The sequence below is a fragment of the Pteropus medius genome, unplaced genomic scaffold (assembly GCF_902729225.1).
Source record: "Pteropus medius unplaced genomic scaffold, Ma_sr-lr_union100, whole genome shotgun sequence".
In the NCBI taxonomy this organism is placed as follows: domain Eukaryota; kingdom Metazoa; phylum Chordata; class Mammalia; order Chiroptera; family Pteropodidae; genus Pteropus; species Pteropus medius.
In genome coordinates, this window is record NW_024350319.1 from 8,191,025 (window position 1) to 8,205,814 (window position 14,790).

Here is a 14,790-nt window from a genome sequence, read left to right on the forward strand (position 1 = left end):
CTATATTTAAAGGATGTGTCTCAGTTTTAACAGTCAAGACATGCAAAGTTCATCTCTTACTGGATTGTATAATTGACTCATTTATACCTGCTCAAAGTATAGGTAAATTGAGAAGTGGTGGTGGTATTAGGTTACTGTTGAGCATATTAATAATTTATGAGCCATCAAGGAATTAACACACACTTCCAGATCTCACTGCATTTTTCCTTATTCATAATTCTTTGCCTAATTGCTTTTTCCTTTAAACTTGGGGGAGTTGAGACTTGGATGTTTGCCTAATGGCTCAAACAGAGCCATGACCCATTGCCAAGTCTTTCAGTCCTTTTATAGTCTGGGGATATTTGCCATTGAAAGAAAGCTGATGGGTTTGATTTTCCTGAAAGAGATATTTTGCACTGACCTCTGACCCTATTAAATACTTTGGCCATTGCCCAGTCATCGTAATGGGAGCAATAAATTTGCTTTAATTTAGGACTTTATCAAGTAGGGAATATTGACAAAAGCAAAATAATGTTTTGAAAAGAGCCAGAATTAAATCATGAACAAATAAATACGTTAAACTTAGCTGGTAAATTAACAAATGCTTATTCATGAGTCTAACTGTACTACTTCAGAGTTGGGCCAAAGGTGATCCCATTTCTAATAGAGTCACATTAGGCCAGAGAAAGACATTGCAAATCATAGAAGGGCATTTATCCCTCTGACAGATTTGTTTTAAATAGATCTATTTGTTTTCAGTTAAATGCCAAAAGGAACAGTCAGATGACTCTAGTAGCCTATTCTCTGGCTAGGCATTCATTTTCCTTGTGTAAACACTTTTATTAGGGATATCAGTGGACTGTTTCTCTACCTTTTCTTTGGATTAGTCCCTCAGATTAGTGTCAAAGGACTGGAATTCTGGCTGGATGTTATCTGTGTTTCTTTTTGAGTGACAGAAGTGACTCTTAACTTGAATTCCTTCCTCTCAAGGATGGGGGATAAGGGTGCAAATGGCATTGATCCTTGTGCTAATATTCTTATGTAGGTAACATCATTATGACAGATGGCAAAAAGATCCAATAAACCACAAAGCATATTTGCAAAACCGCGAGGGCTTGGAAGATATTGCCTTATGCAAAGTCCAAATGGCTAAATCTTCCAGGTTACAGGTAGCCTGAGGGCAGTTTCAGCTGCATAAAAACTAATTGGACCAATCTGAATGGAAGAAACTTTTGCCAGAAGTCTTTAATCACACCAATTTTCTGTTTAACATAGTCAGCTCATGTTTAGGAAGATGAACCCATGCATGCAGCTTAGAAAGCCTTGCATAAGGTTAGAGAGTTGAAAGGAATCATAACCATCTCATTGAGAAGTTTAGTGTGTGTCTCACGTTTTGGTGTCACTGCATGGAGATATGTAAGCCATTGTTGGACAGGGAAAGTATAGTTTTTTAAAAGATCTGACAGAGCAAGACATGAGAAAACTGATTCTGCTTTCTCTATAATGGTGAAGGATATTTCTCTATGAGGAATTTAGTGTTCATCTTTATATGCAAAGGGTCCAGAACTCTGTAACTCATAACTAATTCAGCGAGCTCCCCAAATGGTAACAGACCAACATTTTGACATGTGCTGCTATTAAATGTGGTGTGTTTTACAAGAAAGAGCATGGACTGGAAGTTTGGAGACTTTTCAGTCAAGTTCTGGCTCTGCCTTTTACTAGCTCTATGAGTTTAAGCAGGTTATTCAAACTTTCTGAACCTAACTTTCCACCTGCATAAAATGGAAGTAAAATTAATGCCTTCCCAGACGCCTCATTTTTATCTCATAAAGTAAAAATGCTTTAAGCTAATAAATAGAAAAGTATGTGCAAGCTGTAAAGCTCTCTGCAAATCTAAGAAATTATTATCATTATGGTAGAACTTAATGCTCTAGGTCTCTTTATTTTTTATGGTTGTTTTAATTTTATTCTTGCTTTCAAGCCATGGAGGCTATCTATATTCGATATAATTCACCAAATCAAAATCCCCAGCTCTGCAAAAGCCACACTTGGAAAAATGTGATAAAAATGGTTCCTTTTTTGGACAGTATGCCCATCTGAAGTCTTCTTTGGAATGTAATTCAGTCAGAAGCAAATGTGGCATGAGCAAATATTCTGAGAATTCATCAAATACCATAGCCAAAACCATGATTCATCGCTCCAATACCAAAAGCATTTGGCAGGCTGTATGTTGGAAGCCACGGTACTGGCTGCTTTTCAGGCTCTAAATGGGGCCATGTGGACTCATTGTGGCACTGCCTGCTACCACCTTCTGGAGAGACAGCACCAGAATTCCTCGGAGTCTCCTCAGACAGTATTTTCCTTATTTCCTGTAGGACCTTGCTTAACAATATATCCTTCTGGATTAATAGATAACATACTGTTTTAGGGGTTTTCCCTATCCCTCAGGCATTGCAGCACGAATATTCTACATTTATCTTATGTAAAAACCCTTGTGAAACAGGTCCAATTTTCCAGTACCAACCTTATACAGCCTGTCATTCAAATCCCTAATAATGGGTTTATGTGAAAGTGATTTCTCCACACTTTCCTTTGCTTCATCTTACATGGCAGTGTGGTTCTTCCTTTGAAATAGGGCGCCAAAGGAAATGGTTCCTTCAGGCAAATCGCACAGTTCAGTTACTATTTCAAATGTATATAGACAAAAAGCTACAAACATCACCATGAGTCATATTGGTAATGTATACCCAGGTATGCTATGGCATGTATGTGAAAATCAGGCATTCATCCCTAGCCGGATGTCAGACACTTCAGATAAGGAAGATAAAAATCTTCTAAGTGGGAACTGTGGAATCTCACTAGCCTTTCCAACACATCAAAGCTGCTTTCACAAAGACAACCTGGTTCATGAATACCTTCTAAAGAACCATAAAACGTAAGAAATGGGATGTCATGTCACGTGACCTCTAGGTGGACACATATCCATCTACAGCACCCAGGGCTACGAGGTGCTCCATTTACAGCTCAAACACTTGAAGGATGGGACGGTACCCACTTCCAAAACAACTCAGTCTATTTCTGGACTATTCTAATTTTAGGAAATGTGGTGTTTTATTTTAACTATTCCCAATGTCTAAGGCTCAACTTAACCCTGTGGGTAATATCATCTACCTGAAGTTTGTATCACTTCTGGATGTCAACCAGTGGCAATCTAATCTAACCATTTGGCACAGCTCTCTCCTTCTTACTTATAAAGTAATCGGGGGAAACTGTGTCCAGCATCTGCAAGAATCCAGATGGATGTTCTAGCCTGTGGATTTCCCCTTTAAATTTATCCTCACCAAAAAGGAATAAAGCAAATCTAGCATGATTTTTTTTTTCTTATTGAACCCATAGTAACTTCTAGTAATCAGTCCTTTTTTTGCCATGTACAGAAAAACTCTGTTTTAATATATATTTGTAAAGTTTTGCCTAAAATGTACATTAACCCACCAGTTTAGTTTGTAGACTCTGCCTTACTCTTGCTTTGAAGAATTGAAGCTATATTAAAAGTACATTCTATCTTCTAGCATTTTTTCCCATCTTCACAGCTCTTCTGGAATCTTACATACATATTGAGTTACGTCTCGTTGGACATTTTTAGCTTAATGTGCTTGTCATGAGCTCCATTATCTCTGCATTCATTTCCATGAAAATAGCCATATAATTTAGTTTTGAATGCCCTTGTTGTCTTTGGTCAGGCTGCGTGATGTCCATTTACAGACCATGTGACTATTTGCAAACATGGTAGTCTGTGGTGACAAGCTGTAGCCTGAATGGCATGTACACACACAAATACAAATTATATATATGGATTTGGGTGTGAGCTGTCCGAATTAGCAGACAGTCTGCTAGGTAGTCTATACCCATAAAGCGTGGATTGAGAAGCAAGAAATATTTTTTTTCAATTTTGGTTCTACTCTTCTTTCTGGATAAATTATTTATTCCTTAGTGCACCTTGATAAGAGACAATGACTGATGGTTATGTTTATCTTTACATATACATTACAGAGCTTTTCTGAACCACTTAGCCTAAAATGGCTGAAACTTATTTAGCACTAAAATAATATATGTATTGATATAATCCGATAGTATGCAACAACTAACCTAAAGACTATCTTAATCTCTTTAAAAGAGAAAATTTCATTTCATTCTCATAAAAAGTATACATGAAAGTACTTGTATTATATATTATTCATATGCATGCCTCTATATGATATATATCACCCTTTTAGCATAAAGAAGGCTACCTAGTAAATAGTAATATTGAAACACTGCAAAATTGGGTGTCATCCTTACCTGCCATTAGTTCACATTTACTTTCATTGAATTCATGGGGCAGCTGCATCACTGGAAATGCCTATTTTCACTGACCACAATTTCAGCAAACAGAGGTCTTGGTGTTTCTTTTAAACTCTGGGCTTCTGTGAAACTTCTGCTGAAGTCTGGATGCACATGGGTTGAAGACAACTTGTTCCATTGATCAGGGTCTGGTTTCTTTTGCTTTGCCCGATTTGAGCATGCTTAGCTTCCATCTGTCATCCTAGAACAGCGTCCTAAACAGCCAGCCTATGTGGTATCTCTTGGGCAGGAAGGTTAAATCTCCCAGCACGAACTGCATTCAGCAACTGAATAAATAAGACAGCTTGGAGATGGGCTTTTATTCATAGGAAACCAGATAGCCTTTTTGATGATAAAATATTTATTCTCTATTATCTTGTTGTTGCCTAGACTACTGTGTATAGCACATTTCTTAAAAGGAGCTAGAGTGCTAAAGAGGTTACAGGTATTCGTGGGGTGTATTTTATTTTGAAAAATACCTTGAGTGACATTTTATTGCCCAGAACTGAGTGTGGTTTGCCATTTAATGTTGATCGAGATCACAGAATGTCTCACTTTAAGTCAATACTTTTTCTTATTCCTTTTAATCATTGCTTCTAAGAAACAACATCTTTACCTTATAGATAAGAATGTGAGGCCACACATGCAGTCATTTTTAAGGCAACTAAGTGAATTAATCAGTGTGAATGAATGTGGGCTTTTAGAACAATCTAACTTCTCCAAGTGAACATTTTGTAATAACTTTATTTAACACACTTTCATAATTTTACCTATTTGTGAAGTACCCACTAAGCCTGTGGAAGATCAAAAGATGTTAGACAGGATCTCCGATCCTCAGGAGCTTTCTGTTGAGTGGGATTCACTATCTTGCATATATAGATCGTTCTGTACCAAGGTAGGGGCTGATAAGCACTGTGGTAGGAGTCCAAAGTACTAGCGGCATATGGAATTCCAACAGATTTTCTAGGAGGACTTTGAGGAAATGCTGCCTTCGAGTTGGACCTTAATGAATAATAAACATAGGTAACATTGTATTTACTAAATGCCAGCATTGTTCAAAAGACTTTGAACTTATTCTTTTTACTCTCATAGTTAAACTCATGAGCTAAGTCTCGTAATTCCCATTGTATAGTCACATAAACTGAGACATAGAGCAGTTAAATAAATTTGCCAAAAGTCACAGAGCTAGTAAGTCAGGATTCATATTTAAAGAGTCTGGCCAGAATGTTCATTCTTAATCATAACACTATATTGCTCCCTGTCAGTGATAAAATAATATCACCAAGTAGATTCAAGTAACGGGAGCAGCTCAGCTATAACCATGGAGTAGGAGAAATGCAAGTAGGATTGGATTGCAGAGGGCTGTGAACATTGGCATGAGGAACTGCAGTGGAGAGCAAGGGAGTGGAGAGCACAAGAAGACATTGTGGAGTGGCAGATTGAATGACTGAAGAGAAAGACATTATTTAGGGACCTATTAATTAATTAAATCAATCAAAAACTATTTTTTTGAGCTTCTCCTATGTGCCAAGCACCGTTCTTAGTGTTAAATACACAGCAGGGAGTAAGAGAGACGAGATAGACAAGACTTCCAGCCTCATCATGTGAAAGAATACGAACAACATATAAGTAAATGGATAAATAAGCAAGATAATTTTATATAGTTCTGAAGGAAAGAAATACATCGATGTGATGTAATAGAGTGACCATAGGTAAGGGAATGGCCACTTTGGAATGGTGGTCAGGAAAGTCCTTTCAGAGGAGGTAACGTTCCAACTAAGGCCTGAATGAGAGAGGAGCCAGTCGTGGGTGAAAGTGAGACAAGGGTTCAGCCAAACCGGATTCATTAAGCATTTTAAGCAGAATTTAACAAATGCAAAAACCCTGGGTTGGGAAGGTGCTTGGAGAGTTCAAGGACAAAAAGAATGCCAAAAATAGTGCTTAGCAAAAGCTGGGGAGAGGGGTACATGTAGAGGCCTTGTAGGTGAGGGTAAATCATTTGCATTTTATTCTAAATTAACTGAGGAGCCATTCGAAAGTTTTAAATAGGTAAATGGCTTAATCTGCTTTATATTTTGAAAAGATCACTCTGGATAATATATAGAGAATGGATGATAAGGAGACAGGAGTGAAAGCAGGCAGATCAATTAGGAGCCAAATTGCAGAGGTCCAGATAAGAAAGAAATTGATTATATGGCCTACAACTTGAAGGAAGAGAGACCTGGATGGATTAAAGTTACATTTTGGAAGCGGAGCTAAAAAGAGTTAAATTAGGTGACAGATGTGAAAAAAAGAAAGATACCAAGAATGATTCCAAGAATTTTAGTTCACGTACCAGAATGACGTGGTGCCAGTAATTGAGATGAAGACAACTAGCTGGCAGATGGGATGTTAAGAGTTCTGCTATGGACATAGGGAAGTTTGGGGGGTAACTAGGGATAGCCTCTTTGAGGATGCTAAAGTACGGATGAGACAGATGGATATGAGACTACAGATATATAATTAATTGACCGATGTGATTAGATATTAGAGTGAAGGTTTTGATAACTTTAGGTTTTGATTCTGAAGAGGTACAAAGGAAGCAATACCATTAACCAAAATGGTAAAAGAGTAGGAGGAGTTTGGGGAAGAAAAGGATTAATAAAGCTCCGAAATCAGGAAGAAAAACCTCATCTGAACAATGGATAAGTGCACAGGCTTTGGAATCCAAAAGACTTGGATTTGAATCTTAGATGAGCCATTTACCAAACATTTGTAACAAGTTACTTAATTACTCCAGCCTCAGTTTTCTAATGTGTAAAATGAGAGAAATGACTTGGTAATGGTAAGAGGAACGATAAGAGATAATATGTAAATGATTTATAAATGAGAATCATGCAATAAGTACTGTTATCACTACCTCTTATAAGTACCACTATAATAGCAATATAATAATACATTTTGAGAGGTGTTTTATGTATATTATTACTAAGATAATAATGCTCTAGTTATTAATTCCTTTTAAGTAAGATTTGCAAGTGTGTGTGTGTGTATGTATGCATGTGTGTGTGTGTGTGTGTATATATATATATATATATATTTTTTTTTTCTTTTTAATGCCTGTTCCTAGATGGTCTCCCATCCAAGTACTAACCAGGCCTGACCCTGCTTAGCTTCTGAGATAAGATGAGATCAAGCACGTTCAAGGTGGCATGGCCATAGACAGTTTGCAAGTATATTAACATGGATTTTAGATTCAATGCTCCTTGTTATATTCAATCATCAAAACAAATTCAAAATTATTTTTGTAATTTTCCTATTTTACAGATAAATAAACTGAGGCTCAGAAAGGGTGATGTGCCCATGGTTACACAGCTAGGAATGGTAGCCTACTTGGAAGAGCCAGGACTCATACCTAGATGTGACTTAACTCTGAATACAGGAGCCCCTCTTCTTCATAGTAGATATCTTCTAAGACCTTCGGTGGATGCCTAAAATCACAGATAGAACCAAACCCTATATACACTATGTTTTTTCCCATGTATACATATTTATGATAAAGTTTAAACTACTCTTGTGCCTTAGGGCCATTATGAAGTAAAACAAGGGTTACTTAAACACAAGCATTGCAATACCACGACAGTTGATGTGATAACCAAGACAGCTACTAAGCGGCTAAAGAGCTGGTAGCATATGCAGTGTGGATCTGCTGGACAAAGAGATGATTCACATCCTGGGCAGGACTGAGTGTGATGGAGCAAGATTTCATCACACTACTCAAAATGGTATGCAATTTAAAACTCATGAATTATTTATTTCTGGAATTTTCCATTTAATATTTACATATTGCAGGTGACTATGGGTAACTGAAACTGGAAAGTAAAAACATAGATATAGAAGAACTACTATAATATGAACTCTTCAATTAGTCACTCATACGATTAAAAAAAAAAAAAACCTTTGTATCATTTTGCCAGTTGTCTGGGGTCTATGCTGAGTGAATAAATCTGTTTTATAAAAATGTTCTTAGCAAACCACCACTGTAGTTTTACATTGTGAAACTGTGTGTCTCATGGAATTTTCCAGTGCTGGACAATGTTCCTCTCAAGGCCTGTCTTTAGAGGAGATGAAGAGAAGTCTTCAGTTCTCACCCATTGACAAATACGGTAAGCGTATACCTTCTTCAGATTGACTAAGGAAACTGCCCCAGAAAAGTGATAGTTATTTGATAACAAGGGAGAAAAAAATTCTATTTTGTAATAACTGGAAATGAAGAATGCTTTTAAAATATTAGAAAGGTGAAAACTTTGACCCTATAAATTATATAATTTTACATTTACCTTTGAGGTTAATAATATGTGTATGTGTGTGCATAAGTGTGTAAATGTATGTGCAAGCATACTGGAGCATGTGCATACTTGGAAAGAAAGGACAACTCTTATTATGAAAATAATCTCCTGTATCTCGTAACATTTCCAACGCCTCATTGTCACCTTATTGAGCCCACTGCCTCTGAGCCCCACACCACAGGTATGTAGGGAGGGAGGAGAAAAATGAAAGATGAGTTTCCACAATTACATCACATGCTAGGGAAACACTTCCCCTTAAGCAGGTACCCAAGGGTAAACTGTAAACCTGCCCATTTCCTCAAAAAGCTGGACAAGAAATGAGGGTATCATTGATGGCATCTATTTTGCATAGGACTACTTTAAAAAGAATTAATAAAGGTCTTTGAAATAGTTAACGGTTCTATACAGGCCCCGGAAAGCCAGAGAATAGGTAATGGCGCTTATCATTAGCTTCCATATTAATGTGTTAGGTCTGTGATGTTCTTTTTCCAACACCTAAGACTGAAAGGCTCTACATTTAATTGGAACTTTAGCACAGTGGGCTCATTTATTCATGGAAACTTCCTTTGACAATATGGAGGACTGAAAAAAAAAATATGACAGTTAAAGAGATCAGATTTATTACAAGAACTGGGTCAGGGGAAGAACAAATTGGACGATGAGCTCCTCCTTCTCTGATTTAGAGGCCATAGAGCCTGGAGACCTTCAACTTTGGCATCCTCACCAAGGCACCTCATCCGCAGAGTATCAGCAGAGGAAGCTTTTAAGAAACAAAGAGAGAAAAAAATTTGTTCTGGATAGATGCAGACAAGCTACTCTGGAGCATTAAAGAAAGGAAACTTTGTGCTTCTAACTCCCAATACGTGTCTAGAATGCAGCCGAGTGCTTTTTATTCTCAGCTTTATAACATAATCGGTCAGTCCAGTAACAGGGGAAAATGTGCTCGAGTGTCACATCATTACATTTTTTATTGATATAATATCATTTTCTCAAACCTTTACAGATGTGACTATACAACCACAAAATATATTCAGAGGGCACCCTTTGAAATGAGTGCTTTGACCAAGTCTTTCCTTTCATGGTGGAGTTTCAAGATGAAGCATTTCTTTAACTTCAATGATCTGTTTCTTAAAGGAATAGGACTTTGAGCAGAAATCCTCAAGAAGGAGAAGACAAAGAAATGCAATAGCACGAAATGGGTTTTTCTATGCATATCTGTACCAAGGGTAGAAGAAAACATTAGGGGATTTGAATGGAGTGAGAGTCCCAATGGACAAAGAACATGTATTTGATATCTCTCACTAGGAACATCACATTATATACAAGAAAGAACCCTTTAATTGCCCTCGAATTCCATTTCATTAACCAGTTGTGGTATAACAGCAACTTTATGAACTGTTTCTTCTTCCCCTCACCCCTCAAAGAGCAGGGCTAGAAAATGAAGATAAAATTAAGTGCATAGTTATTTTCTCTGTATTTGAGACCTTTCACTTTCCTAAAGTAACGAAACGTGCAGATATGATTCAGTCTTTTTCTAAAGCCTGCGGTCAGATTTCTCTTAGGTCCTTCTTAAGCTGAGTGGCTACCGAAGTACAACACATCTACCCTTCAACTCTGGCAATGATGGCATCAATAATAAATGTCGGCATCCATGCCCTGCTGATTTTGCTAAACCTTCCCGAAGGAGAGCCTGCTCACACTGGAGGGACGTGTGCTCACAGTCAGATTTCCACAGAGTCCTGTGGAGAGAAAGGCATGGAGGATCATAAGCCAGTAAAATCGCATGTGCTACATCAGAAGCTTGATTATAATAATGAAGGGATTACGACCTTATTAAAGCATCTCTGTATGCCTGAAATGAAGTTGCAGTTTCAGGCTGGACAATGGAAAATATTTTTGCTTTAGGATGAAGGAAAAGTATTTGAGTACACCCAGAATTAGGATTTAGTGATGTGTATCCTGCTTGCCCTCCTCTCAGCCTCCCCTATTTCCTCAGATCCGACCAGGACCAGCCCCACTAGAGATGTGTGAAAGAGAGGACAGTCAGCAACACCAGCAGCAGCCATTTCCTCTCAGGAGAGTTTGTGTGCTGCCTAAGAGTTTCTGACAGACCCCTTTCTTATGAAAATAAATATGCCTCTCCAACTGCATATTGCTAGATGTCATGATGAAAATGTAGATGGCTGAGTTAGTTCTGAAAACTCAGCTATCAAAGGGGAGCAAAAAACAGCAATAGCTATTGACAAATGTGCCCATTTTCAAGGAAGAAATGAACAGCTTCCTTACTCGGAGTGGAAGTGTAACTGCTTCCCTGCATAGATTCCGTGTTCTCCAAGAGAGTGGCTGGAGCCTGAGCCACTAGCTCCATTCTCTGCATGCACCCAGGGCTATGGCTTCAATGAGCATCAAATGCCACTGGTATTTGGATCTCAGCATTGATGTGCACCTAAAAATTGAGCTCTGAGGGAGGAGAAAAACAATTACAGCCAACCTGCTATAAAGAATGGCTCTTTTCTTTTTCTCTACTTTTATCTCTACCTTCCTTTGTAAGCCATCATTCGTTTAGCTCTCACTATGTGTCAGACACTGTACTAATTATCTTATGTGTGTTACCAACCTTATGAATAAGTACAACTCTATCTCCCATTTATAGATGAAGATAGACATTGAGGCTTAGAAAGGTTAAGTTGATGAAAATCTCAGAATCAGTAAGTAGTGAAGCCAGGCTTTAAACCCAGATTTGCCCAATATGAAAACCCATGTTTTTAGCCATCATGATATACCATCTTCCTGAACTGTAAACTTCTTTACTTCAAACTCAACCTGTCACCTGGCCAGCATGGGTCCAAATCAGACAGCCATCGTTTATGTTCCTCCGATCTCAGCTCTCCGTTGTCACTTAAAATTTTGTTTTTGTTTTACAACTCCTTGCCAGCAACTGTTGTCCAGATTCTGTGTTCACATGAGCCAGGAGAAGCTGCTTGGCAGCTGTGCATTGTAGTGGGTGAGGCTGGTGAAGAAAAATGGGGAGATGGACTGAAAGGCCCGTAAGTAACAGCTGAACTTCTTTTCTCATGCAGGCTATGTGTCTGATCCCATGAGTCCGATGCATTTTCATTCTTGCCGGAATAGTGGCAGCTTTGAGGACAGCAGCTGACAGCATTCCGCATGCACCTAAGGAGAATTTTCCCCCAGTCTGACAGCAACACTTCCAACCATGGCAGACTTGCTTTCAATTATAATATTTTAACCCCTAAGGTCTCCTTAAATTTGCTTGTTTACACTGGTCCTGTTTAATTCCCAACCCCAGATTGGGCTTCAGTTTTGTGGCTGAGGAATGAAATGCAAAAGAACCAAGACAAAATGTATTTGAAAAATTGGTTTGAATTTTGCAAACGAGAAAAACAAATTTACATTTTTACTTGGAGATGGGGCCTAAGTTTGTGACAGGCGCTTAACAAGGTTTATGTTTTCCTAGACTGAATTATGTGGACTTGTACTTGAGAGCCATGGGTTTGATTTCTTAGAATATTGTTAATTTTCTTGACTCATTATGTTACTTCTAGTGTCCAGCACTGTGATTAAAGATTCTTTGGTGGCATACAAAATTGATTCAGAAGTGAATTTCATTCCAATAAGACTTCTATTGAGTATACCTTCTTTCAGACATATTGGTAGAAAGAAGTCATGCAAAAATATGTACTTCATTATTTAACTTCCTTTCTACATCATACCAAGTGATCTATGCATGGCTTGGGTAACCTGTTGCTGTCAGCACCAAGGTGTCATCAATGCTATTTGTACAGTTATAAAACTGGCCTGCGAATGCATACCTGCCATTCATACCAAGGTCTGGCACAGTGGACTGGGAGGATATCAGAGGTAGCTACTGACTTCAGAAAATGAGAAATCTACCCTTCATTCTCATTCCAACCAGGAAGACAAGAATGAATCCACCAAACAAGATAATTTTGTCATTGAAATACAGACTTGGAAAAATCAGGCAGGAAATCATGAAAATCCAGTGTGATAATTACTGCTTTCATCTCAATAAGAGAAATAAAATTAATAAAGGCAGATTGGGTATCCTCTAAATCAAGGTTTCTAGATCTCAGCACTATTGACATGTTGGAGGGGATAATTCTTTGTGGGGGTTGTCCTGTGCATTACGCAATGTTTAACAGCTTCCAGGTTGCCAGTAACAGCTTCCCTAAGTCAGACAATCAGAAATGTCTCTGGATGTTTCTCAATGTGCCCTGGGAGATTAAATTACCCCAGGGTGAAAACCGCTACTCTAAATCCTGAGAGGACAACTAGGGGCCTGAAGAGCAGTGGAAAGAATACAGAGTCTGACTCTGACTGGCTGCATTTAGGCACATCTTTCTCCTCCTGAGTAATGTGGACTCATATACAAATGGAACTGAAAAGAAGTGCTGACTGCTCCTTAGATGTTTGTGGCAAGCGCTTCCATCCTTCCCTCTCCCCCTACCAATTAAAAAATATGTTCTTGGGGGCAATTTCTGTCAGAACAGCAGCTCTACCTCTAAAATCCCTTTTGAGTCTTTTTATATTTGCCAAGTTGAAAGCCCCCACATGCTCTGAATAGCTTGAGGACAGCCCAATGTGAGTCCAGTGGCAGAAGTTAAAACTTTCTCTGGGATTTATCCTTTTTATAGCCCCCAGCATTTTTATTTCCCCACACAATTGTTCTGGAGTCACAGGTACTCTATCCCACCAAGCAAATTGCTAGGGGGCTTTATAATGAGCAAGACCAAGGAGCCTGAAGTGGCCGTGCAGATATAAAGGCTTCTGGCAAAGACAGAAAGAAGAGAAAATAGGCCAGTTAAAGAGCACCTGTCTTGGCAGCTTCCCCCACCCCACCGCCCACTCCCTAACTCCTCTGCTCTAGCTGCATGAAGAAATGATCCAGCACCAGCCTGGGATACTTTGGGCCTTAATCCTTTTATAAGTTGAGTTTAAAGGAATACCTTAGAAAGTTAAAAATTTAAAAAGACATACATACACACATACACATATGCATACTAGTTTCGACTAAAATATTCACAGTAGATAGAATGCCAAATGTATGTATAATCGGGACAGTGCCCCAGTAAACCAGGCATCTTCCCAGGTTCCCATTGAATGGAAGTCATATTCAGAAGGAAGGACTGATGGTCTCTGAAGTACACTTCTTGAAGGAGAAAGATTTTCTTGAGCAAATTTGTCAAGCTCTTTTTTTTTCTTTAATTAGTCACCTCCTCTCTCCACACTGTATTTCCTTATGTTGCTGCTTCCCTCTGGTTCGTCTTGTCAGGTATCTGCAAATAATGAGATTAATGTGTCTTGATTCCTGAGAAGGGGAACCTTTTCACAGATGCCAATCTGTAGCTCATAAACCCTGTTGTTATTGCACCTTTAATGGGGCCTAGGGATCATCTTAGAGCTTGTCTCAAGACCACTAGGGTTTGTGTGTGTGTGTGTGTGTGTGTGTGTGTGTGTGTGTGTAGTGTGTGTGTGTGTGTGTGTTTTCTTCCTTGCTGAAAAATGTCTCATTAATTACTTTCTTTTTCTGCTGGTAAAAATGAACTTCTACGGTCATGATTTTGCATGCTTAGCACGTTAATTTTTTTTTTCCATGTGCATGCAGCACTGAGCTCACTTTGAAGATGTTCAATTAGCTATAATTGTAAGCCAAATTACAGCAGCACCAGGAGAGAGTTATTCCAACAGAGTGATTATTTGGGTTAAATTATTTCCAAAGCTGACATTTCCCTGAGAAAGACAAAAAAAAAAAATAATTATACTAGTGGTAGGAGAAAAAGGCTAGTGTTAGACAAATCCATCTGAAATTAAGGATCTGATTTCTTTTTCTCTTTCTTACTCTCTGTAATTGTCTCTTTAATCCCCTTCTTTTTTTCCTTCCTTCCTTCCTTCCTTCCTTCCTTCCTTCCCTCCTTTGAACAATAAGCATTGGCTTTGGAGTCACTCAGATCTTCTACAGTAGTTGTGTGACCTTGGGCAAGTCAGATTCTTATCAGTAAGATCGTGATAATAAAATGTAGCTTATAGAGCTACTGTAAAGATTGCAAATATATAATGTACA

At 38.4% G+C, this 14,790-nt stretch overlaps 1 protein-coding gene across 1 annotated transcript in view; it reads left to right on the forward strand.

Moving 5' to 3' along the window:
• The window catches only part of TNNI3K (TNNI3 interacting kinase), a 258,487-nt gene extending 246,192 nt beyond the window's left edge, over nt 1–12,295 (forward strand). Inside the window, exons 24-25 of the mRNA XM_039838597.1 lie at nt 8,425–8,504; nt 11,768–12,295. Coding sequence (XP_039694531.1) covers nt 8,425–8,504; nt 11,768–11,844 — 157 coding nt within the window. The 3' untranslated portion in view covers nt 11,845–12,295. The remainder of the gene's footprint in view (nt 1–8,424; nt 8,505–11,767) is intronic.
• Nucleotides 12,296–14,790: the final 2,495 nt, after the last annotated feature.